Below are 27364 nucleotides of genomic sequence, written 5' to 3'. Positions count from 1 at the left end.
AAACTTTCCTGGACCCCGACTTGGGGTTAGATACCCTCCTATGCTCTTCTGAGCCCAGAAGACTTTGCCATCCCAGCACTAAGTCACACTGCATCATAACTGCCTGTGGGATCTCTTCTATCTTGTTCATGGTTATATCCTCATGGTTGTATCCTCAGTGCTGAAACAACTTGACACACAGTAGGTGCTCAGTATTCATTACATATACTAATAGTGTTTGTCCAAATAAATAGAAGAATAGTTATTACGCCTGTGATGCACCCCAGGGCCACTGAAGCTGACTCTCTGGGTCTGGGCCAAGGAATCTTACATTTTAAATAAGTTTCTGCAGGGCATTTTAGGCATGCTCAGATGCAATGAAAGTAAGTCAAAGATGGGATGGCTTTGTTGGCCGAATGCACAATAAAAAAAATAGTCACTGTCAATGTCCATTCCAACAGTATGTAGAAATGGGTGACATTGAGAGATATACTAAGACAAACACCAGTACAAACTTAATGGTTCCTCCGAAGCCTCCAAGATTCGTCCCAAGGTCATCCAGTGTTATTAAGACACCAGAGGAACCATAGTTATGCCATGTTCTCTTGGACCATCTCAGGAATTCATCAGTTTGTCTTACAGGGATGTTTTCCCACCTGATTTAAATTTTTCTTGGTAGATGCTATAGTTGTCATGAAAGTAAGTAAAACTGTGATAAAAATAGTAACGTGGCACTTAAGCAATGCCAAAAAACTTGTTATTCTTTTTTTGAAATCGAAGTATAGTTGATTTACAATGTTGTGTTAGTTTCTGGTGTACAGCAACGTGATCCAGTTATACTTATATACACACACACATTTTTTTCATATTCTTTTTCATTATGGTTTATTACAGGATATTGAATATAGTTCCCTTCGCTATAATAGTAGGACCTTGTTTTTTATATATATAGTAGTTTGTATCTGTTAATCCCAAACTCCTAATTTATCCCTCCCCCTGCCCCCTTTCCCCTTTGGTAACCATAAATTTGATTTCTATGTCTTTGAGTCTGTTTCTGTTTCGTAGATAAGTTCATTCGTGTCATATTTTAGATTCCACATGTAAGTGATATCGTGGCGTTTGTCTTTCTCTGTCTGACTTACTGCTCTTAGTATGATCATCTCTAGGTCCATCCATGTTGCTGCAAATGGCATATTTCATTCTCTACTCTCATTCTTAACACAGGAACCAACACCTCACCCACTCTGTGTTTCTTCTCTTTCTCCCTTCCTTTGCCTTACAAGAATCAATGCTCTGCTTCTGTTCCAAGGTCCACCCTCCACATGGGATTGCGATCTCATTGTCTGCCACCCACCTGGGCACCTTGTTCCAACAGTTAATACCACCACACCCTTCAGCCTCTCTCCCCAGGCCACTCCCTCTCGCTCACAATTCCAACTAAGTCCGACCTCTCACACAGGCTCTGAAAAACAAAACAACACACAGCCCTGCTTCCCCTGCAGCGAGCACCCAGGGCTCTCCTCCACCGGTGCATTTTTAGAAACAGCGGTCTATTCTCATTGCTTCCACTTCCTCACTTTTCATTCACTTCTCAGCCTTACTAAGACGTGACTTCCACCCCACGTTTTACTAAAATTGCTCATTCAGAACTAGGTCACCAACTGCTTCCTAATTTCCGATCCCAGCCTCTTTGCATTTTTCCTTGTCCTGTCTTCTGTGAGACAGACTTGACCATTTTCTACCTTGGAAGCTCCCCCTTCCTTAGACTCCAATGCTACATTTTCCCAATGGCCTCCACCCACCCACCCTGCAGTCTCCTGCCTCTTGCAGGCGTCTTTCTTCAGTTACTCCTTAAATGTGGACACAAAGTCCTCTTCTTGACCCCTTCCTTACTCTGTCCTCCCTCTCCCGCCCTGACCCTGCTCATCCATTTGCACGGCTTCGGCTCACATCTAGGTGGCAATGACTCCTATACTGACCTTCGGCTCCAACTTCTCTCCAGTCCCCATTTCTGCCCTTTGGAAATTTCTACCTGAATGTTCCCAAGGAACCTCAACTCCGCATGTGTCCAATGACTAACTGTCCATCACTAGCCCCACCCTACCAAGCATCCTCCAGTCCTCCCTACTGAGTAATCGGTCCCTGTGAGGGATCTGAATCGCCCAAACTGATGACCCCTTTCTCTGACAGATACACATTCTACCATTATCCCTTCTGGTAAACTCCTGTTTATCCTGCAAAATTCAATTCAACTCACCTCACGTGGAAAATCTTTCCAGAGCCCCAACCTGCCCGAGCTGAGTTGGATAGCCCCCTCACGTGCATTCTGCATGTCTCTATCAAGTATGTCTCTCTTCCTGTTGTAATCACTGGGTTAACTCTCTGTGTCCCCACAAAGTGGGGATAATGCTCTCACCTCAGAATTCTTCCTTTAGAGATACTGAATATATGCTTACAATTTGCTAAATTTCTGACATCATCATGACCACTCAGAGTTCTCCACAATCACTACTGTGCTTGTGTTTTTAAATTGTTCCAATCAAGTTTACTTGTTCTTCAATATATATTACATTAACTTAATAGCCTACATTTTAAAATTTGGCAGGATTCAACCTGCCTTTTGAAAAAAATTACCAAAGAGGTATGTTGAACTCTAAAATAAAATTTATTTTAATAAGCAGAATTCGTAACAAAACTGAATATAAGTTGAGAAAAACTGTCTCAACTTACCTGATTGAACTTCTCTGGTTATTTACAGAATAAAGTATTTCTCATCTAGTCTTTAAAAAACTTCTATTCTGACACTTTATCCCTATCAAAAATTATTATAGTTCTTTCAGGGTACACTGGCTGACACAAAAACGTCACGCTTTCAGCAACACTGGGTACAGTTATTTTCATGAAAACAAATTACATCCTGATATGCTGTATACCAGTTAGCATTTTTTACATAATGTATTACATAATGCTGTGAGAGAGGTTTTTCAGAAAAAGGAACATAAAACATATATAAATCTACTAAAAAGGCAGTACAGAAAAGAACGATCTTTTTAACTCTTTAGATGTGAAGGCTCTAATAATGAACTGTTTTTATATACAATCTTAGGTTTCACTAGTACAGATTTTACGTCCACCTAAAGGGAGGTAACCGTCCTACTGTTGTACTTGGAGTACTTAAATAGCATCCTGAGTTTCATACCCAGGCCTGATGACAGTAAAACTTCATAGGTTTACGCATGACTGTGGAGTCAGAAAACACTGTATACAAAAACACAGAAATTATCTAAGAAGTAAGCAAGTGCTCAGGTTTATTTATTTTTCAGCAGACAGAATCACATTGAGATCTGTAAGACTTTGGAACTTCCCTGCCAGTCCAGTGGTTAAGACTCCGTGCTTCCACTGCAGGGGGCACGGGTTCGATCCCTGGTCGGGGAACTAAGATCCCGCATGCTGCGTGGCACGGCCAAAAACACCAAAAGGATCTGTAAGACTTTAAGGGTCTTAGGAAAGAGTATTCATTTCTAGCAAAGAAACTGTGTAAGAATATGCTTTGTGGGGTAGCATGTACTTACTGCACCTCTGGTTCTTCTAAGCCACTTTAAAGCCATGATACACATAATGGTACTCACAGAGCCAACACAGGAGTGGAAACAACAGAATTCTTCCCAAAGTTTAAGTCACAGGTTTACTTGTCTATAGGAGACCTAAGTGTTTTCCTACCTAAGACCTGAAAAAAATACAGTGTATGCAGTTCACATATCAAACCAGATCTTTAGGAGTCAGAATGAGGGACATCACCTGAGTTTGGAAATGTGAACGCTAAATTACGGGCTGCAGCATTGAGGGCTGTTCCTACCTCCTGTTCTCATTGCCAGTGTGATGCTGCTCAGAGCCTCGAGTGACCACGTAAAATAAAGATCTAAGAATAACCAAGGTAAGAGTGACAGAGAATCCCAACGTGCTGAATATGTGATGCCAGACACAAAATTAAACACAAATTGCAAACAAAATACAACCATATACAGAAACATTTTAAAAGTATTCTTAAAGTAATAACCAAAAAACCCCAAACAACCATTATAGTCTGAAACTAAAAGAGCAAACACAAAAGAGAAAGTTTTCTCATTAGCTACAACAAACATCACCTGACGTCAACAATCTCTGATGAATATGTAAAAGCAACTTCACCCATAAAGATTTAATTGATATGGAAACTGCCATAAACAATTACAAAATGAAACAAAATACATAAAACTAATGTTTTCAGAAACTGTACAACAACCGCCCAGGAGGGAGGAACTCAAAGACAGTCTGTCCGTCACAGTGAGTTGAAGACACAGAGATCAAACCTTGGAGAGTCAGAGGCAGTGAGAATGTGTGGGGCAAAGGGAAGGGAGATATGCAGACAAACTGTCCCCTTAGAGCGTGCTCTCAACCCGCCACAAAACTCAGATCACACTGCCCTACTTCCAAAGCCTCCAATGGTCTTCTCACTCAGACTAACAGTCACATCCTTATGACCTTCTTAGGCCTTCTGCAAGTTCCCTCAATGCCAGCCACCCCTCTACTCTCCTCCCCAACCACTCTCCCCGCTACTTACTCTGCTCCAGCCTCCCTGGCCTTCCTGCCACCCCAGGGCCTTTGCACTCGCTTTTCCCTCCCTCCCATCTTTGGGGACTGGCTTAAAGGTCATTGCCCAGGGAGGCCTTTTCCAGCCATCCTATTTAAAATTGGAATCTCCCTCCTTCTTGGCCCAGATCCCAAATTCCCCCTTCTCTGATGTCTCATTTTCTTCAATACTAGTGATTTCTCTCAATAGACCATGTGCTTTATTTATTCACTGAAAAAAAAAAAAAAAGTTTGCCTACCCCCATCCTAAAATTCTAAAACAGGGGCAAGGATTTTTGCCTGTTGTCACTGCTTTCTGCCCACACCTAGAACAATGCTGACATGTAACAGTCCCACAGTACTCATTGTTGAATGAGTGACTGAACACATAATTGACCTGTAGCAGCTGTGTAACAGCAGGTAGATCCATCATAATAAACATATACCATAGGAACCATTAAAAAATAATTTGATTTTTTATAGAAGGGCTTAGCAAGAAAACAACTAGCCATTAAGACCACCAGTTATTACCTGAGTAAATGACAAGTCACAAAATGGCAAACAGGTACAAAAAGTTCCCTTCCACTAATAGTAAAAGAAATGCAATAATAATAATAGGAGGAGGAGTAATAATAATGGTAATACTCAATCCCGGCAAGGGTGTGGCAAAGAGAAGCACCTTCCAGAAACTCTAGTGTGAAAATAATGACTACATATTTTCTGGAAAATAAGTCAGTCTTAAAAAATGTTTGGATATGTATTTATCCAATAATTAAACTACAAATAATCTATTCTGAGAAAACAATCTGAAAGAAGACAAATAAGTACAGAGATTCAAATTGCAACATTATTGAAGATAGTGTAGAATAAGCAGAACCCAACTTCCATGAATGACTTCTGGTGTTATTCCCCGTGCATTCTTCCCACTTCCTCAGAGAGGCTGCCCCGAAGCACCTCTGTCCCACCCATAGAGCACTCTCCTGGTTGCAATTTCTCAAAACACTGTGCTTCTTGCTTTGCTGACACTTATCACAATTTCCAATTATGCATGTATCTTTTTATTGTCTATTTCATCCATTAGACTATGTTGCACAAAGGCAGGAGTTCTCTGTTCACTGCTGCAGTCCTCGAGTTACACCTTCTGGCACCTGGTAAGTATCCAGAATTTGTTAAATCAATGAATAAATGAACAAAACAGAATCTTACGTGGCCATTAAAATATTTCTGAAACACTGATGGCATAGGAAATGCCTACAATATGATATTACTAGGAAAAAACAAAATTCACGTCCAGTATTAACTCAACTATTTAAAAATGCATATGAAGAAACACACGGGAAGAAAAATTTCCATAATATTAACTCTGGGCTGGATGCTAAAAATATAAGTACAATTACTTTCTTCTTCATATTTTTCTATATTCAAAGTTTTTGACAAGGGGTATATATTATTTCTATAATAAAATAAGACATAAAACCTAGAGGAAACCACATGAGCAGAAGAAGGGATGGAGAGAGGAAAACAGAGAAGTGCAGAGAGCATCAGGAGAGGACACGGGCCAGCCACTGCAGAGCAGGAGAATGGGGCTGGGATGGGGCGCTCAAGACGTGTGAACAGCTGAAAAGAGAGATACGGTCACCGCTGTACTGCAGAAAGGTCTCCCTGACACACTACAGCCTGGATGCCAAACCCAGCCCACTACAGGTATACCTCATTTTACCGCACTTCGCAGGTACTGCGTTTTTTACAAATTGAAGGTTTGAGGCAACCCTGCCTCCAGCGAGTCTGTCGGCACCATTTTTCCAACAGCATTTGCTCACGTTGTGTTGCTGGTGTCACATTTTGGTAATTCTCATGATATTTCAAACTTTTAAATTATTATTATGCTTGTCATACCGATCTGTGATCAGTCATCTCTAATGTTACTCCCACGACTTGCTGAAGGCTCAGATGATGGTTAGGATTTTTTATAAATAAAGTATTTTTTAATTACGGTGGATACATTGTTTTTGTAGACATAATGCTACGGCACACTTAATAGACTCCAGTATAGCGTGAACATAACTTTTACATGCGCTGGGAAACCAAAAACTCGTATGACTCTCTTTATTGCAATATTTGCTCCACTGCAGTGCTCTGGAACCGGAACTGCAGGCACACCCAAGGTGTGCCTGTATCTGTTTTTGTAAAATAAGTTGTGTTGAAACACAGCTGCACCCACGCATTCATGGACTGTCTATGGCTACTTTCATGCTAAGTAATTACAATACAGACCATTATGGCCCAGAGGCCTGAAATATTTACTATCTGGCCCTTTCTGAACCCTAGTCTATAGGATGTATCAGAGAAACTACGTGTATAGGAGAAACTACAAGAAATGAGGTGGTGGTCACAAGGGCCACCGCTTTAAGGGTGAAATGGAGAATGACAGTTGCAGATAGATGAGTCTTGACAAATGTCTGTATCTACAATCAGATGGAAGAACAGAAAAAAGGCTCTTTTAAAGAAGGAGAGGCATTCATACTTTAGGTGGTTACCATCACTTTACGCAATTACTATTTACAAGTACAGCAGGAAAAAGCAGTCCCTGTGGCACTGGTTACCTGCAGGGTCGGAACTGTAGAGGCTGGCAGCTGCCGCTATGGTTCCTGGTGGGTGAATGGCACTCGCTGAAGACCTCTGGCTCGCGATCAGGATCCTGCTCTTGGCAGATGGTAAACGTGACATTGCACCCAATCCCAACTGGGGCTTAAGGAGCATGGCCGATCGATAGAACGTTGGAGGAACTTCGTAGTGAGTATAGGGAGGAGAACAAAATTCTTCTTTTCCAGGGCGTTCTGTAACCTATGGTAAATGACAAGAAGGTCATTCAGAGAACCGCACATCACGGGACGAGTGCGGAACCTGGTCCGGAGACCAGGGCTCCAACAGTGACCACTCTGGAACCACTGAGCTGCTTCATCACCCATCTCTTACCTTCTCTGGGCCCAAGGTCTTCATCTCTAAGTTGACAACAACTGGATGATCCCTTAGGTCTATGCTGGTTTTAATACTCTATGAATCTACATTTCGCTGGGAGGAGAATTCCCTCCATCAGATTTTTAAATTTGATCACTACAAAATCATTGGAATTTGTGCAAGGAGTTAATCTATAAACGAAAAATGTCAATGACACAAGGAAAGAATTGAGCAAATGTTCACGGAACTATGACAGGCTCATTATTCCTAAGGAGAAAAGGCACAGTTTTCCTGGTGACCTAGTCTTACAATAAGTTGATGAACCTTATCAATTTATGTTAGGTATTAGGCTACTTAGGAAATAAAATATGCATTGTTAATGAGGGGGAAAAGGTTATTTGGAAGAATAGAGAAGTTAATGGAAAGATGTGTTTTCAGGCTTCTACATTCTTTTTACATAATTAAAAATGAGAGACTGTGAATTACCTCTGATTGTCTTCCCTAGTAAGGTGTGGCCTCCAGGAATGTCTGAGCAAGTTTCACTAGAAGGGAAGGTTTGGGGCAGAGTCTTGCTGACTGCTGAATTCAGAGCACCTAGAACAATGCCTAGCACAGAGCTGAAATCAACAAACATCTATTAAATGAAGGAATCATGTTTCATTCTTTCCTGAATCGAACAACATAACATCATGTTACTGTTGCCTGTGATTAACAATTTGGATTAAAATACAATTGATGGCTACCTTTTATATATGCAATTCTGTACTCACAAAGCCTGTTCATAGTATCAGTGTTTCTTCATGTTAAAAGTGAAAAAAAAAAAAAAAAAAAGACAACGAAATAATCTTATTTCCTTTAAGTTAAAAAAAAAGTGCCAGAGGCTATATGAAAAGACATAGATGTCAACTAACTCTGCTCTAAATCATAATACATGTTACGTGTCAAACCTCTATGCAGGAATCACAGGCATTTAACAATATTCTTTATAGCGGCTATAAAGCTTTGATCCAGGCTGTTGAAGAGATAAACCCTTCATTTAATACTCTTTTACTGATGAAATAGATATGAAGTTCTCCTTAAATTGATGTTATTGAAACAGAAGATGAGGCCTTTAAAGTTTTATCATAATCACATTGTAAAATATGCATGATTGCTATAGTAGTAGATGGAATTCAGGCCCCGGCAAATTATATTCCTGTGAAAGAACATTCTACATCTGCTCGCTGAGAAAATTTTTACCAGTTTCTACTTTCTTACTGTCAATCTTTGGTTTTTCTATTATACTCATATTTGCTCTTTTTTTTTTTTTATTTTAGTGTCTAAGTGTTTGGTGTCACTGCTCACAGCCTTTAGCAGGTGCTCCCATGAAGAAATTATTATCATTTCTAACCTACATCTGTCAGGGTTTTAGGATTGTCATGTCTTATCTCAGTAATTATTCTGTTCTTTCAAACTGTATAGGTTTCAGGGCTCAAAATCCATCATTCCATCATCTGAAAACGACCTTAACAATTTCAGGAACCTCAATGCCTGCCATTTTGTTGGGGAATTTGTCTCTGGTAAGATAAAAAATTCTTTGAAAAGGTGAAAAGTACTCCTTAGATGCCTAATCTACGTATTTTTAATAAAAGAAGAGAATCTACAAAAAGCTTCACACTCTTTTCTTCCATCTTTATTGACAGAACCCAGCAGGTATCACCGTACAGTCATAAACACAGTGAGATTAACCCCAAATGGGTTTTTTCCCTCTTTCTCTAATGCAGTAGTTGTAGAGAAATAATTCTGAAACTAAAGAATCCTTGTGATTTCAAACAAACTCCTAAAACCCATCAAGGCACACACCACAAGCAACTAAGTTCTTACTGGACTGTCCCTCTTCCTATCTGCCCTGTCCTGTTCTCAGGGGACGGCAGGCTGGGGAGACAACGGGGCAGATGCAGAGGCTTCACTGAGAAGCTACGGCAAGGAGAGGGCTTGTGACGGCTCACTTTGTCAACGTGATAGGCCACGTCACCCAGATACGTGGTTAAAGATTATCCTAGATGTTTCTCTAGTGCTGTTTTTCAGATGAGATCAACATTTAATTCAGTAGACCTTGAATAAAGCAGATTACTCTTCATCATGTGGGTGGGCCTCGTCCAATCAGTTGAAGGCCTTAATAGAAAAAGACCTCCCTTAAAGACGAGGGAAATCTCCCAGCAGATGGCTTTTGAATTTAAACTGCAGCATCAACTCTTCCCTAGGTCTCCAGCCTGCCAGCCCACCCTGCATATTTTGGACTTGCCAGTCTCCACAACTGTATGCACCAATTCCTTAAAGTCTCAACAGATAGAAAGGTACATACATATACATACCTGTATGTACAATCTGTTTCTCTGGAGAGCTCTGACAGGCACAGTATCCTACAGTGATGAGGTGGTACCAGGGAGGAACAGCAGGGTTCAGCCCTAATCACACACCTGTATGCTGTAAGCACACAAGCTCACCGGGTCCTCTCACTCTTGCTCCCTTCCCCCCTCTTACACCAGTAATTAAAAGGATTCCCGGGCTTCCCTGGTGGCGCAGTGGTTGAGAATCCACCTGCCGATGCAGGGGACACGGGTTCGAGCCCTGGTCTGGGAGGATCCCACATGCCGCGGAGCAGCTAGGCCCGTGAGCCACAACTACTGAGCCTGCGCGTCTGGAGCCCATGCTCCGCAACAAGAGAGGCTGCGATAGTGAGAGGCCCGCGCACCGCAATGAAGAGTGGCCCCCGCTCGTCGCAACTAGAGAAAGCCCTCGCACAGAAACTAAGACCCAACACAGCCAAAAATTAATTAATTAATTTTAAAAAAATAAAAAGGATTCCCCCAAGAAGTCAATAGGAGGGAGTGTCCCAGAGGCCTCAGGATAGCTGAGAGCAGAAAGCAGTCTAAACAAGTCAGCGTATTTTATCCTCCTGGCATGACTAGACCCACGATGACCTTCAGAGCCACTTCTGGGGGCTGAACACAGGAGGAGGACTCTCTGGGTTACACCAAGTCACAGCTACAGGAGCAAAGGGCGAAGGCCAGCCCATTCTCCACTTGTGATTAGAGACTACCGCAGAAATGAGCCCAGCACAACCCCTGGGGCTTCTCTGCTCTATCCTGTAGCCTGAGGAAAGGACCTGGGCCTCGAATGCTCTGATTACAGCAGGAAATGGTCCTCAGAGCGGCTGGTGCACAGTGGCACTGCTGTCCCCACACCAACGGGGTCTCCCCAGATCCCTCAGCACTACTAAGGCCGCACCAACACTCATACTATCCCACTTCCTGGAGACTTGGGGTGGCTTCTACAGGATTAAGAATAGAGAATATCTGGGGCGATGTGCATCTAATATAGACATTATTGTGTATTTTATGGAGAGAATGGAAGCAACAAAGAAAGGAAACATACATTAAAAAAATTAAGAAGGGTCAAAGAGATAGAACAGTAACAGGATTTTTGCCTACATCTCCAAATAAAGTTTCTTTCACAATTGTGTTTTGCAGAGAAAAATCTAGGGTATCTTTTTGTTTGGGGGCGGGGGGAGGGTACAAAATTACTTTATTTAACGAACTGTTACAAATGAAAGTCTCCAGTGAAGTGATCATTGAACAGAGACCTAAAGAACGTGAAGGAGAAAGGCATTCAGATATCTGGGAGAAGAATATTCTGAGCAGAGGGAAGTGCAAAGGCCCTGAGGCAGCAGAGGGAGAGAGAGAGTGAAGGAAGGAGAGGTGGTCGGGAAGTAAAGGAGCCAGATCGAGCGCATCCTAACAGCTGAGCATCCTATAGGCTCCAGCCCGTGTTCTGAGTGGCCTGAGCAGACGTGGAGGGTGTCGGGGAGAGAAACGATCTGACGCTGCTTTCCTCTTAATTGATCTCTGGCTGCCATGAGATTGCATCCAGAGAAAACCTCCTTTCTGAGCTCTGGGAGCACAACTCGCCATAGCGCCCCAGTACTGAGAGGGGCCCCAGAGTGAGGAGACTGGGTGGGTGTGGGAGAGCATCTCAGTGCTGTCCTTGTTTTGCTGCCTTGGATGAGTGACTCAGAGCTCTCCAAGGCTGCTTCCTCATCTGAACAATGATAAGAACCACAATCCCACCCTCCAGAGAATCACTGCAAGGATTAGTGAAGACCGGCAAAGATTAAATGTGATGTTATGTGGGCCCAATGCATAGTAGACACTCAACTAAATGCTAGTTGTAATTACTGTTTTGACTTAAAACAGAGCCCATGCCTAACACATTATTTCCTACTCACTGTGCTCTTGACATGGACGAATACAAGATTCTCCCAGAAGGGAAATACTCCCCCTCACAGGATGAAGTCTGACTAATTTGAACAATATATTTATTTTGGATTTTTTTCCATTGACCTAGAAGAATTATGCTCCCTTATTTAAACAAGGAAGCCGGTTTGAATGCACACCTATCTAACTTTTGTGCATTATGTCAGGGAGAATTTAAATGACTCTCTTCAGACGTTAGCTCCATCTCATCTGATCATCAAACTCTTCTCATCGAAAGTGTCCATTTGCCTACGACCTCCTCTAGCTAAAACCGTCCATTTCTGTACAAGCGCATGCATCAGAGTCTGCAATTTGCTAAGAGAGGAAATTCTGTTTTCACCATTCATAGAAAATACACAACAAACTTTAGGACGTTCAGCTTATAGACCGTATCACAGTGGCATTCTCTTACCTCCTGTAAAAACTTTTCACTCATTTGACTGAAGGGGTGTCCTGGTGGCTTGATTCCAGACACCACCAGTCCGGAGCTGAACACCCGGGGCCTCTGCAGGTCTGGCTTGAACTTGTCATAGAGGCTGGCGGCCGGCTTCAGGTCTCCACCTGCCGCCTTCTCCTCTTTGGGGAGAGGCATGTTACACGAGGGCGGGGCGTAAGGTAGCCCCACGGGAACCAGAGACGCGTCCACCTGGCCGAGGGCCTGAGGGCTCCTCCGGATATAGGTGATGATCTTGGGCCTCACGTGCTTGGGCTTGGGCATAACGAGGGGCCGGGGATCCGCCCTCTCTTCGGTCTTTTCAACCTGGGGGCCCTCCGTTCCCTCCTGCGAGGCGGGTGTGTCCTCGGGACGGGTGAGGCCAGGCTTGGGGATCCCACCAGGGCAGGGGTTCTTGTCAGGCACTTTCAGGGAAGCGTGTGACAACCTGGAGCTGTTGGCAGAAGGCGGGGCGGCCGGGGGGACCCCCGCGTCCACATTCAAGGCACCCAAGTCCGGAAAACGGCTGCTGGGTTGCACGGGCTGCCGGGCCACATTCACGGTTGTCTCTGGGTGGAGGGGCGCTGGGACTCCGGGAAGAGAATCTGCCCTTACTTGGGGGGTGCTTTCAGTCTTCACTGCAGTCTCTAGACGGTTCCTAGTCTCAGCAACGGATGTAGCGATCTCTGTGCTTTCCCCGGCTTCTGAGCTGCTGCTTGGAGGGTCGGGGGGCTCAGGGACCCCAGTTCCGCTCTCTCCAACAGAACGATCTGAGTTAAAAACCGTAGCGCCGTCCCCGTTCCCACCGCCCAGAACCCCTCTCTCCTCTCTGGCACCTGAGGGCCTGCTGTCAGTCAGATCACCAGGAACAAAAGCGACGTGACCATCCCTGGGTGAAACGCTGCTGGATGGGGCTTCACCCGGTTTCCTAGCTGCACTTGGTGAACTTCTGCCCGCGGGCTGATGCCCAGCAGCTCCCGAGGAAGCGGGGCTCGGCTTGGGAGTGGGCTGGAGAGACCCCTCCTCACCGCTCTTTTCCTGCTCGCCCCTGCCTCTTCCCATGGCCGGCGGGTGGGGCCCGCTGTGCGCCGCAGCCGAGGCTTCCTGCTGTGCTCCCTCCGTACGCGGCTCCTTTCTCCCTGGGGATGACACGCCATCCTCCTGAGGACATCCCAGCCCGTCCGCCTGGGTGGACGGGAGCTCCTGCGCGGCCCTGAGCTGCACACGTTTCAGCTCCATCTCGGGCTCGGGCTTTCCCTGACCTGGCTGTGCTTCTGGCTTCCTCAGGACGTCTCTCAAGGCTGGAGAGGAACTGGGAGCGCACTCTGGGTGAGCGGAAGGCTCTGTGCTCTGGGTGCTAACTTTGGGTACCTGTCCCCCATCCGGCTGGGTCTCTAAGGGGGTGGTCTCCTTGATTACTGAGGTAGATGGTTTAGGATGACGTGAGCTCTTTCCCTCTGAGGTACCATCAGCTGGAAGACAAGCCAGCCCTGGAGAAGGGGCTGCCCCCATCTTCTGCGGCCCCTCCCCACCACTGGGTACCGGTCGGGGGACTTCTGGGGACCCCAGCACTGCAGGCTGTGGAAGCGGCCAGGCCAGACCCCCAGCCCACTCCTTGGTAAGCATGTCCACTGCTACGGCAGAGCTGCCGGCTCTCTCCAGAGAATGCCTCCTCAGTTCTGCATTGTCAAGGGTCTTGGCCAACTTATCCTTGGGAACATGCCGGGGAACGTCAACCTCCCTCTGAGCCGAAACCCCTGGGCTGGCCTCACCTGTGACAGTCCTCCAACTTGACTGACATTGTCCCTGAAGACCCCGAGGGGCCTGCAGGGGATCTGTGCCTCTCTCCAGCATGGGCTCTTCATTCCGTTCTCTCTGAGCCATCGGAGAAAATTTAAAATCCTTCAGGCTGGCAGGGCCAACCTGAGATGCCTTCGAAAAGCCCTGAAGGGGGTGAAACTCCTTCTGGACACGGGTACTACTTTCTGGCCCCCTTGAATTTGCATTTCCAATTTCATCTGTCAGGGCACACGTCACAGGCTCATCAGGAGAGGAGCTGACCTCCAACATGACAGGGTTGGCATTGGTGTCTCCCAGACTTAGGACGCTCTCGTTGTTGTTTTTCACTCCATTTCTGTCGTCCCGTAACTCAGTGTAACATGATTTCTTAGGAGCCACTGGGACACTCATTTTCCAGCCTTCAGTGGGGGCTGCCTGCCATGCAGTCCTCCTTAATGGAAAGGGGCTTCCTTCAAGCTGCTACCTGGTGAACAGGGAATTCTCAAGCTGCTTGTTGCCCCCTGACAGCATCACTGGGCGATCCTGTCTTCATCATTTTCAGAGCAGTTTTAAAACTGGGCATTGTCTTGATACACAGCAGGATGACTTCTCTGTTAGGTTCCAGCTGAACGAGAGCCAATCAGCCCATGAGACCTAGAGAGAAATAAAAAGAAAAGCTCGCTAGATTGACAGATATAGAGTCCCGGGAGAAAAGAGAAGCATGGTAAACACAGATTTATTCATCACTTTCCTACTATTACTTCATTCACTCAATCCAGGTACTACTTCTCAAAAGCCTTTTAGACAGGGGCTCCTGCTGGCCAAATATGGGAAACTGTAACATCAAAACGATTCATGTTAGAAGTGGATTATAAATACATAGTAAATCTTAAATTTGTATTTCAAAAATTCACAGGTTCATACTGATACGGATTAAAAAGAGCGGAGGAGAAAGGAAGGCTCTTCTTCACAGAATACCAACTAATATACAAAAAATTAGACAATTAGAAAAATCACCACTTTGTATTCACCAGAGTAACAATTATCTTGGACGAGGGATGCCAATAGTTGCTAAAATCACTGAGTGCAAAATTGTTGGGGAACAGGATATTTACAGAATCTTAAAGCACCACCCTCCAGATTATTTTATTTCTTACAAAGGAAAATTTCATGTGTACAATGGAGAAAGCTGGTAGACACCATCAAATGTAACATCATCATTATGGAAAGTGCTATCATGTGCTCCGGATGTTAGGGAGTTCTCAGGCCTCACATCCCCTATGAGAGTATCCCTGCTGTAAATGTTCAACCTGAGTTTAATCATGAGGAAATAATCAGGCGAATTTAAATTGGTGGGCATTCTACAACATAGCTGGGCTACACCTGCCCCCCAAACACCAATGGACACCTGCACACAATGCATGATCCTTGCTGGATCCTGGAGTTTCAAAAACGTTAGCAGAGAACATTGGGACAATTCAAGATTTAAATGTGGACAATCTATTGGGTAAAGGTATTTAATCAATGTTAACTTTCTTGGGTGTGTAACAGTATCACAATTATACCAGAGATAATCTGTGTTCCCGGAAGATACATGATATTAAACATGACATGCTTGTTAACATGACATGTTGTCTGTAACTTACTCTCAAACGGTCAGCAAAGAGAAAAAGGTGTGTGTGTGTGTGTGTGTGTGTGTGTGTGTGTGAAAGAGAGAGAGAGAGCACACAAACATGGAAAAATGTTAGCAATTTGAAGATCCAGGAGATCCACTCGACTACACCTGCAACCTTTGTACAGGTTTGACACTTTTCAAAATAAAGAGTTGGAGGAAATTCTAGTAGCCTGCGAGTCCTGGATGATCCAGCCCCTACATACCTTTCTAGCCTCATTTCCTCTCATCCTTTCCTTTACTAGGCTGCAGCCACACTCCTCATTCCTCACGTTACCATGTTCCTTTCTCCCTGCTTCAGGGCCTTTGCACATACCCTTCCATCTGCATGGAATATGGAATCCTCCCCTGACCTCACCCAACAAACTCCCGTTTAGTCTTCACTTTGTAGCTTAAATGCCACTTCCTACAGGAAGCCTTCCTGATCCACTAGATCAGGCCCTTCTATGATGAACTTTCAAAAACCCTATATTTTTACTTTAAAAAGAAAACTCCAAATGTGCTAGGCATCAAAGAAAATATTGTTAAATACCTGGCACATACATCTATCTATCTATCTATATGGAACTTAATATGTACCCTTAGCACGAGTGAATGAATCCATGACAAGATGAATGATGAAGATCAATGTTATTTCTGCCCTGATGGAGATTAAACTCTAATAAAGTATTTAAATTTCTACCAAAGTAGCCTCACAGATCATCAGTAAACCACTCAAGGCTAACACTGTTTTATCCACTACGATGAATGCATTCATTAGGCCCTGGGGATGGGAGACTTTAAAAGTACCAAGGTTCTGCCTCGTACCCAATTCCCCCAGTGGGGAATCAAAGTGAACAGCCGCCTTCCACGCCTTCCTCTGCTTCGTGCAAACATGCACGAGTGCGCACGCACATTACACGGGAGACTGTTACGTTTCTACCAAAATAGGTTACGTGGCAACCCAGTTGTCTTCCCCTCATCATTGTTTCATATGCTACTTCACACATTCAAAGGAGTGTGTGTGTGTGTATATCCACACATGCATGTATATTTGTACATAGACTAAACATGTACATGTGTGTATATACCATATATGTATATCTACATATATGTACATTTGTATGTGTCTATTATAAAACAAAATAACATAATAAACAAGAAAACCAAAGGACTGAAAAATCACCAATAACTTGCAGCCACCCTCACGCTCCTCTCCATGCCAGCCCCCATCTTCCCAACTTAACTTTTCACTTGACAGCCTCCCATGGGCACCCCTAAGAACTCAGCTGATGGAGCTCTCTTTTCCTTTCACTTGTTTGCATCTGTACATAAGCATGTACGTCTTCCATAAATGACATCACTTCCTATAAGCTGGGTTTTGGTCAGTTATTTTTTATTTCCCCCTTCTTCCTCCTCCCCCGCCCCCCACACAAGGCACAGTGACATCCTGATCTAGGTCTTTCCATTCCTTTCCCCATGTTCGTAGAATCCTGTCCAAATACACACACCTGTGCACAGGTTTGCACTTGCATCTCCCTGCTATGCCGCACTTCCGTTCTGTCCCTGTCGCACTCAGGTCCTCATCCTCCCACCCCCTTCAGCCCTGGACCCTGCTTTCTTTTTCTCCTTCTCTGCCTTCTTCCAGGCCTGTCTTCAGTAGGCCAGTGGTACCCCCAGGTCCAGCCTCAAGCCTAACCAAGGTGCTGACACTCTGATCCCAGCCTCCATTCCCTGATACAGAGGGGAGTCTCAAAGCATCCATATTTCTTTCATTATTCAGTTTTCAAGGTGCTTTCCTTGTGCCTCTGGGCAGAAATACAAAAAGCATGTAGGCAAATCATTAAGACAGCAGTTTAAAAGAACACCGTGCTCTCTGGGTCGGGAAATGGGCGTCCTGGAAAGTCATGGAGAGCAAGACATTCCATAAATGTGAGCCAACCAGGCAAAGTAAGCATCTCTAATTCTCTGTGGGCAGAATTATAAGCATGAAGCCAAGAGCCCTCTTGGGTTTGAACTATCGAGGCTGGAAGAAGGAAATAAATGCATTCTTCTCAGCAGTGACAAACCAAACCGGAGCATTCAGACACCGCAATCCACAATGTGATTGCTAGAGAGTGACAAGCAGGTGTAAAATCTTGCTAGAAAGAGTTGTACCTTAATATTTAAGAATTACATAACAGATGTTCTCTGTCAGTAAACAAACATTGTTCATTGGAAAGAGGATGGAAAGCTAGAACCTTCTAGGGGCCAAGTATTATTCTCAGCACTAATACATGTTTGTAAATTTTAAGTTTTAAATTGTAATTACTTTAATTTTTAATTTTAATTTAAGTTAAACGAGTTAATATTTGTAATGGCCTCCAGAAACAGATCTTCACATCTCCTTGCTTTTTTTCTCTCTCTCTCCAGGTAAGGAAATGACAACACAGAGAGGGTAACATTCCCAAAGTCACACAGCTAAGACGTGACAGAGCAGGGATAGAGGCAGGAAAGGAAAATCCATGCAGAAAGTAGAAGCCGTAAAAGGAAAGCTGCCTATTGGTGAAATTATACAGATCACAGGGGAGAATAAAAGGAAAAGTCACTATCCTAAGAACAAGGAGAGAAAAGCAAAACCAGAAACCAAAAAAGGATAGGAAGCTCACACAAGACAGGAAAAGCAAATTTTAAAACCTTCTTCAATTATAAAAGGCAAAATTATATACAGGAGGTAATGTTTCCTGTTTCCTTCCCTTCTTGCACAGATTCACTCCTCCCCCCTAGAGCACCACTGTTTCACCAGAAGACAGTCACAGAATCTACACGGGCAAGAGGTTTTCTCTGGATCTGGATTTCACTCCAGGGTACTCTACTGAGATAAACATCCCTCCCACCCCAGCACAAACATGATCATAAAAATCCAGACTTATAGGGCTTCCCTGGTGGCACAGTGGTTGAGAGTCCGCCTGCCGATGCAGGGGACGCGGGTTCGTGCCCCAGTCCGGGAACATCCCACGTGCCGCGGAGCGCCTGGGCCCATGAGCCACGGCCGCTGAGCTTGCGCATCCGGAGCCTGTGCTCCACAATGGGAGAGGCCACAGCAGTGAGAGGCCCGTGTACCGCAAAAAAAAAAAAAAAAAAAGAGGCATGGGTTTTAAAAGATTGAAAAATTACTGCATACAGCCTTCCTGAGCTGCCAGGTCTGCTGTGGAATGCTTTATCAGTTGTGAATTTTCACATAAATATTCAAGCCCTGTGCCTTTGAATGTAAACGCAATTCCATCTGACTTAATAAGATTTAGTTGCCAAAGAAGCTCCAGCTACAATTCCTACCATGCAATAAATAATCCTTCAGAAGAACTCTGGGATACAGAGAAATGTACAGGCTATGAACCCAAAATGTAATGGTAAATATAATAATGATGCAAAAAAGTCAAAATCCCAACTTTCAAAGTTTAGTTGACATTTTTAATGAGCATATATTGAGGTCTATGATGTTCCACCACATTTGAAAGGATGGTTTTATGTGAAGTGACTTGCAAACATTTACATACAAGTCAATCGATTCACCTGCTTTAGAAAGTTTTGTGGTTATCACTCTTCTATGCTTTCGGCCATGGTAACCATTTAGGAATAGCCGGGCTCTTGGTCCTATTTCATATTATTTATTCATATTATTTAGGAATAGCTGGGTTCTGGGTCCTATTTCATAATGTTTATACGTTTCATAATGTTATATATGTTTATTCTCAACAGGTAGAGGTATAGTTTAAAACTTGATGCACCACAGACTGAATGAACTTTACAAGTTCAGTTTCACTGCAATATGATTAAAAGTTGAATCACTGGTTGGGGGATGATAACGAAATGTTCTGGGACTCTGTAGCTATCCGTGGTGCTGAATCCTGTGAAACGTGCCAAATTATGTTAAAAATATAACCGCTCCATGGAGCCTGCTTCATTCTCCTTATCTATGTACATATCATGAGTAGTACATCACATTTTCTTTTAATGTATAATCAGAACTGTGTTCAGAAAAACATCTTTTTTTTTTCTTTTTTAGCTAGTAGAGGCTATTTTATTTTACCTTGAGTAAAAAGAGTGAAATGCTCTCTTTCCCCCTTTATAAAGGGCCAGGAAAAGAGGTAACCTGACTTTTCAAAGGTTAGACTAATCTGACATTTAAGCAAAATATTAAACTAACTGATATTTTAAGTTTCTCCAATAAAAATGTCGCATGTTTCTCCAAAAACAGCCTCATTCGTATTTGCCAACAAAAAAGCATTTGTTTTCTCCTTTAAAAAGCAAATCCTTCCTTCTAGAACAGAATTTCACTCAGAAAATATAGGGTATTCATTCCTTGCCTATTATGTTTAATAGTTATTTTGTTTTGTGTTTGTCTTAAATGATTTTTTTCCCCAAATGGAAATACTTAGATTGCCAATTATTTGAAAAAAAACGGATCTTCAGTGTGTAAAAAAAAAGTTAAAAATATACCAAAGTCCCCTACTCCCACCCCAAGAAACAGAGATTAATGTGTAGTATCCCAGATTTTTTTAATACTTAGGAAATGAGTATTTTACCTTCAGTTTTATACTCTGTGTATCACAGACACCTCCCCACATAAATACATGTAATAAATACTTTATCATTTTTAATGACCACTTTTACCATAATTTACCCACCAATCCCCCACTGTCAGACTTTAGGTTGTTTTCAGCTTTTGCCTTTTAAAATAATTCTTCACAGAACACTGCTGAATGCATATCTTTACGGCCCCTCCCTGACCTCCTTACGATATATTCCTGAAGGTAGACTCACTATATAAACAGGAATGCACATTTGCATTTTAATACACAACTCTAAGCCCCATGAGGGGTTTTTGTTTTCTTTACAGGCACAATCTGTGCCCAGACTATATGCCAGGACCTGGCACATAATGGGTGCCTCATAATTATTTGTTGAATGAATACATATTGCCCTCAAGAAAAAAGGTGTCAATCTTCCTTCTATCCCTCTATTTCCCTGCTTCCTGCTCCATCACTGCTCTCCCAAAACTCTTCATAACTCCAATGACCAGATCGTCTGCCATTCAAATAGCGAAACTGTTTCCTTTCTTGCTTAGGAATTTTTTCCATGTTTTATTAAAGTATAATTTACATATGTAAATTTCACCCTCTTTGCTGTACAGTTCTGCAAGTTTTGGCAAAAGTAGTCAGTCTTGTGACCACCATGACCACAATCAAGATACAGAACAGTTCCAAGAGTTCCAAAATCCCCCCTTTTGTAAGTCAACCCTTCCCTGACCCCCAGGCCCTGGCAACCAAGATCTAATTTCTGTTCCTACAATTATGCCTTTTCCAGAACGTCACTGAAATGTCACTATACCGTGTGCAGGCTCTGTGCCTGGTTTCTCACACAGCACAGGGCATCGGAGATTCACCATGACCGGGGTTCTATCGGTAGCTCGCTCATTTCTACGGCTAAATATGATTCTGTGCTACGTACAGTGCAGCACAGCACCGTGCATCCGAGATTCACCATGACCTGGGGTCTATCGGTAGCTCGCTCATTTCTACAGCTAAATATGATTCTGTGCTACGTACAGTGCAGCACTGCACCGTGCATCGGAGATTCACCATGACCTGGGGTCTATCGGTAGCTCGCTCATTTCTACAGCTAAATATGATTCTGTGCTACGTACCACAGTTTGTTCATGCCTTCCCCAGTTGAGGGACATTTGGGTTATTTCCAGGTTCGGGCAATTATAAATAAAGCTGCTAAATACATTCATGTACAAGTTTTTGTATAAAACTGGAACACTTTTGAGAGTTCAAAAATGCTAAGCCAGACAGAATGCCAAGACACCAAGTACAAACTGGACATATGGGCGCCCTCTTTAGAATACACTTCTCACCACCCCAGATGATCTGGTTCTGGCGCTTATCTGCCTGTTTATTATCTGCCTCCACTCCTCCTGTATAAACTCCAGGAGAGCAGGCGACCCCCTCTCCACCCTCTGTTCACCACTCTATTCTTTTTTTTTTTTTTTTTTTTTTTTTTGGCTGTACCACACGGCATGTGGGATCTTAATTCCCTGACCAGGGATCGAACCCGCGCCCCCTGCATTGGAAGCATGGCGTCTTAACCACTGGACCGCCAGGGAAATCCCTGTTCACCACTCTATTCTCAAGTCCAGAACAGTAGCTGGCACATGGCAAGGATTCAAAAACATTTTTTAATGGAATGAAGTTCACTCAACACTAGGAACTTACCTTCCACACCTGAATAGCATTTACCATTACCAGGTGCTGTTGTCAGTGCTTTACTGCACTGAATCCATATAACAACCCTATGGCTAGAATTTACTATCTTGTTTTTACAGATGAAGAAACTAAAGCAGAGAGATGTTAAAGAACTTCTGAAAGTAAGTGGAAGAGCCAGAATTTAAATCCACAGCCCATGCTCTTAAGCCGCCAGGCTAAGCTTCCCTGAAATCCTCAATTTTTAAAGTTAATAGTTTAACAAAATCTTGTTACTTTATTTTGTTATTACTTTACGTCTACGGAAGTTACAGGCCATTTCATATGATGTTTGGCTATCTGTATCCCTTCTTTCATGCTGTGTGTGTATCTCCAAAGGGAAATTCTTTTTAACCATTATTTTTAATGGCAAACGTGAGAGACAAGCTATTTCCAGAATATAGATTTTATCAAGAGAAAATGAGATATTAGAATTTTAAGGACTGTTCGAGGCAATTAGGGCCAGATGAGAGACCTCCCAGGTCTCCCTGGCCCCCCCCAGGTCTCTCCTACCTGGATTACTGGTACCATCACCCACCTCGTGACCAAAGCTGGAAACCTGGAGCTTCCTTGGCCCTTTCCTGTAGCTCCATCCATCAGCAAGTGTGTATCAGATGGATTTCCACGGCTCATCCCAGCCATTCACTTTTCTCCATCCTCACTGCCACCATCATCTCCCATATAAGCTACTTACAAATCGCCCACCAGATCTCCCGACCTCCATTCTTGCTTCTCTGAAGAGCCGTTCTCCCTTCACAAGGTGTCCAGAGTAACATCTTGACACATCAGTCAGATGGGGTCCCTTCCCCACCACAAACACACTCCATGGCTTTCTTGCTCTGACCTGCGTGGTCCCCTCTCCCCTCCCGCACACTCTCCTTCCTCACCGTCCCCTTCAGCCTGCCCACGGGCTTTGCACTGCCACTGTCGCTCCCTGGCACCCAATGCCAGGCTCTCTGCATGGCTGCGCCCCCCTCAGGCTCTCCTGAGGTTCATCCTCTGTCCCCTGTCACAGCCCCCACGGCTTCCTTCCCAGTCTGTCCCAGCTATTCCATGTGTTTTTTCGTTCACTGTCCTCCACTCCCAGTAAAACATACTCTCCACAAGGATGAAGATCATATAAGCCCCCCTCACCACTGGTCCCCCGTGACCAGAAGGCTCTGCTACACACTGTAGGTCCTCAATAAACCCCAACAAGTCTTTGTTGAATGCATGAATACGGTAGCGTAACTGAACCCTTCCTAATGTGTTTGGCTCTCTGGGTAATTGCCTCACCGAGCACATATTCATCACAGAATCACTGAGTGGGAAGGAACTGAGACATTAATGAGTTTAACCCTCTCATTTTCTGAGGAAACTGCAGCCTAGAGAAGCTTCAGGACTGACTCAAAGTCGCCCAGCCACGACCTGTCACAGCAGGGGGAGGAGGGCAGGCCCCTCATATCCCTTCAAGGACCTGACAGCCTCAGGCATCGGGAAGGCCAGGGAAACAAGGGCTCGTGGACACAGGACCCGAAAGGGCTCTGAGATGGAGCCAACTTATAACCATCAGCCAATAAAAAACACAGTGCGAGGAACAGTGGGAAATAAATCCATAAATGAAAGGTCCTGATCTTCAGAGAAACGGTAATCTGCTGAGGGAAAAGGGATATGATGTAGATGCAACTAATAACAACGGTAATAAAGGCCAGGCAGGTGTACTCGAATATGCTGTTAAAGAGACATACTCAGGACCACATGATGACAAGGAGGGGGGCAGGAACTGCAGCTGAGAGGCTGGAGAAAATGAGGTCTTCGCCCCTTCTTGCAATTTATGAAAGGGTGTGTGTGTGTGTCTGTGCGTGTGTGTAGTTTTACAAGGATTCCAGCTGGCCACCTTACACGCATGTACACCAGAAGTACTGCGTCGTTCAAGGTCTGGGTACTGGGTGTGTGATGCTGCAGTCACAGGTCCCCCTTTCTTCCCCATGATCCCTTTACCTCTTACTCCCCCAGTGGGGAAGGGCTAAGGGAAAGAAGCCACTTGGAAGATTCAATCTGTCAAACACCGCTTGCTCTCAAAAGCATTTCTGACAAAAGGGGGCAAAATAATTGCTAAAATGAGGCATGGGATTATCTGTGGATCTCATTTCTCCTTGCAATCCCTATATTCTTAGCAGAAGAAAACTCAAAGAGTTATCCGTTCTGGTGAAGGAAGAAAATGTCATCATCCAGTTTAAAAGACTGGCAGTTTCAAAAGGTAGCAAGAACAGCTGAATTTGACCACCAAGACTTGGTGATAAATTCCCTGCCATTACTTCATGAGACAAGTCAGAAAAGCTAATCTATTGAAGACTAATACTCCATCTACAAACTACTAGAGGAGACCCAAACTCTTCCAATACCATTAGCATGGGCTTGTGTTTATTAACAGGAGACTGAAAAGAGAGACAGGCTTCAAACCCAGATAAAAGCAGATCCTTCTTGACTTATAGGAAAGGAAGTGTATTCACACACAAGCGGTTCAACTGGCATCCCAAGTGCTGAGTCAGGCGAGGTTTTGGTTATAGAGTTACGGAGGAGTGAGGAGCACTTTTTAAAAGACTGAGCTCCAATGTTCGTTTGAAAGGCATGTCCTGCCTCCTTCTCCAGTGGCTATCTGGCCTGTGAACTCACACCTGGTTGCTTCACAGCCTATGTCACCTGCCTAGCACCTGAAGGCAATTGAGGACACACTCGAAAGAGCGTCTTAAAAGAGCATCTCCTCCTATGCATTTACCTGCCCAAGTGTTAATATAACACTGTAATATTCATGAGTTTATTCCCTTCTTCTTCGTTTCTAACCACAAATGGCTTATGTGAATATTCCCAACAAATCCACCCTCCCCCTTTCTTCCCCACTAGACCTCTGGCCCAATCTGCTCTGCAATGCGGACGCTGGGTCAGGCAGTTACGGGAGAATCCTGAAGTCTGCTCGAGCAGGTGGGGAGGGAGGCTGCTTCCTGGGGGCTGGGGCTGGGCCTGGGGGGTGGCTTTGTACAAGCTGAGAGGCAGGACCAACACCTTCTCAGACTCCTCTGCCAGGCCCCGCTCGAGCTCGCTTCTCCAAGTGCGTTTATTTCAAAGCAGTAGGCGTGCTCGAGCTGCACACCTTGACTCTCTTCCGTGTGCCTCAGACCCTGGCAATGGACTTCAGCATTCATGGTGGGTGTGACACATGACCCTCGCTGATCTGCGGGACTGCAGGCTGTAAATCTCAGGGATTGTCTGCTATCTGAAAGGAAGAGAGAAGTCTCTCTCACACCATCAGGGATAAGGTGAGAATCACCTTCAGCTCAAAAGCCTGCGCTGGGTCACTACCAACAGGGCTCTTTCAAACCACTTTTTCCCAGAAGGTGCATTTCCTTTATCTTTCATCAGAAGCATATAACCTTTCTTCTGTCAAATGAGCCAGATACCTAGAAGGATAAAGCTAAATATTTAACACCATGATGCAGTCCAGGCAAAAAAGTTTGTAACAACCAGACAGCAAATAAATAAACTTCACGGTGACTGCAAAAAAACTACAATTAAATGGAAAAGGATATACGTTCATGGCCCAGGGCCTTTTGTGAAGAGTCTCTGTATTTTCATTAGTTATACTATGTAATGAATAAGGCATTTTTGATCACCATGTTTGGAATGTCTTTATCTCTATGGGAGAGATAAAGAAATGAAGATAAATAGAAAAAGAAAAAATATATTCCTTAGTTAGGAACCAACTTGGCCGAGAAACATGCAAGAAAAATAAATGATCTATGCTGGGGAGAATGACTGGATCTTCTATACAATCAAGCTGAATGAGTAATATTGCTTTAGTGAACTTGTATGATTCCTCCAACATTTCACCAAAACTTGAAGAAAAATAGAAAAAAAAAAAACCCATAAGATTCCCAACAAAATTCAGGAATGCTTCCTTAAAGAGCAACATGGCGATGAGTATCTGAATAGCACTCAGTCTACAATCCCAGGGTGGAAAGCTGGCTTGCTAGCATTTTCGGGATAGGTCAGGGGCTTCACGCATTGCATCTTAATGATCAAACCTGACAACTTCCATAAGCAACAAAAATCAAACACTCCCAGAAAGCACAAACCTGAGTAAGGATGAATTTTAATGGTCATGCTTTAAATATTTAAAAGCACAGTTTAGAAATTCACTCTTAAATAACATGAGATGCTCAAACATCCATTTTAATCAAAAGAAATACCATGAAGTCTCATGCTTCTCATCTTTTCAATAAAACAGCCAAAAAGCTAATTAGTCACTTTCATTTAGTGATTCACAATCACATCCTCGTACATGCATGACATGTGTGCATAAGTTTCAGGCATGGGAAAGGGAGCCATGATGCTAACTGGCCCCCCAACGCGCGGTCCTGACAGCGTCCAGGAAGGCTCCTGACCCGTGTCTGGGGACTGCTCCTCTAACTGGGCAGCTCTCCGAGGCTGCAGGAGCACGTTTACACACTGACTGTCCGCCTCTCGACCAGAGAAATAGGATCCAGGTTTACCCTTCGGGTCTCTTCCGAACCAAGTATGAGCACAGCTCAGAAGGGGTGGAGACAAAGGAATCTCCAGGGAGCAGGCTGGTGTCAATAGAGTCGTGATGCAGTGAATAAATCAGGAGAAAACCTCTCTCCAGGCAGACAGGCCTGGCCAGGGGTCCTGGGAGCGTTTGGGGTGAGGGAAATGGTCTGCTCAACCCCACGGGAAGGCAGGTAGAGTCGCACCAGCCTGGAAAGACCAAGGCCTGCAGCCTGAGAGCCTGGCAAGGGAGCGGGGAGACCTGTGCCAGGCCCTCTGATTAACGTGAAAGGAATAAAGTGATACTGGAAAAGTAACTGCAAACTCTCCGCTCCCCACCAGAAGCTAGGAGGCCAGAGGAGAAGCGAGAAAAGGAGAGGAAACCCAAGGATGCATTGAAGTAGAAAAAGACAACTGATTCAGAGAAGAGGAAAAGAATTTACTACTTCTTTGTACTGGAATTACTACTACTCCTTTGCCTGGAATTCCACCTGCGCGAGTGTGTGTGTGTACGTGTGTGTGTGAGAGCACGTTGCATAGCTCTTCAGCCTACACACTCTCAACACCTCCACAACAGCAAAGGCGTACAGAGCACAACACATGGCTCTGGATTCCAATCCCACTCACAGGTAGGAACGGACAGCTAAGAACTACAAGATTCGTAAGGAAGGCCTCAGATGAAAAAGAGACAAGGCATTAAAGAAAATACAGAAAACAGAAGAAACCTTTTTAAAATGTATGTTCTAACTTGCGTACAATACAGTCCACTCTTTTTACTGCACAGTTCTGAGTTTTGACAAATGCACTGAGTAACCACCAATCAAGATGCAGAAGA

At 44.1% G+C, this 27364-nt stretch overlaps 1 protein-coding gene across 1 annotated transcript in view; it reads right to left on the bottom strand.

The window, feature by feature from the left end:
- The window catches only part of LOC141277099 (microtubule-associated tumor suppressor candidate 2-like), a 210330-nt gene extending 195867 nt beyond the window's left edge, over positions 1-14463 (bottom strand). The window contains exons 1-2 of the mRNA XM_073795480.1: positions 12253-14463; positions 7191-7431 (exon numbers count right to left, since the gene is read on the bottom strand). Of these exons, the coding sequence (XP_073651581.1) occupies positions 7191-7431; positions 12253-14463 (2452 nt within the window). The remainder of the gene's footprint in view (positions 1-7190; positions 7432-12252) is intronic.
- Positions 14464-27364: the final 12901 nt, after the last annotated feature.

This window comes from Tursiops truncatus, chromosome 18, assembly GCF_011762595.2.
Source record: "Tursiops truncatus isolate mTurTru1 chromosome 18, mTurTru1.mat.Y, whole genome shotgun sequence".
In the NCBI taxonomy this organism is placed as follows: Eukaryota; Metazoa; Chordata; class Mammalia; order Artiodactyla; family Delphinidae; genus Tursiops; species Tursiops truncatus.
The sequence above is the reverse complement of the archived record's forward strand: the minus strand, read 5'-3'. Positions and strand labels throughout refer to the sequence as shown.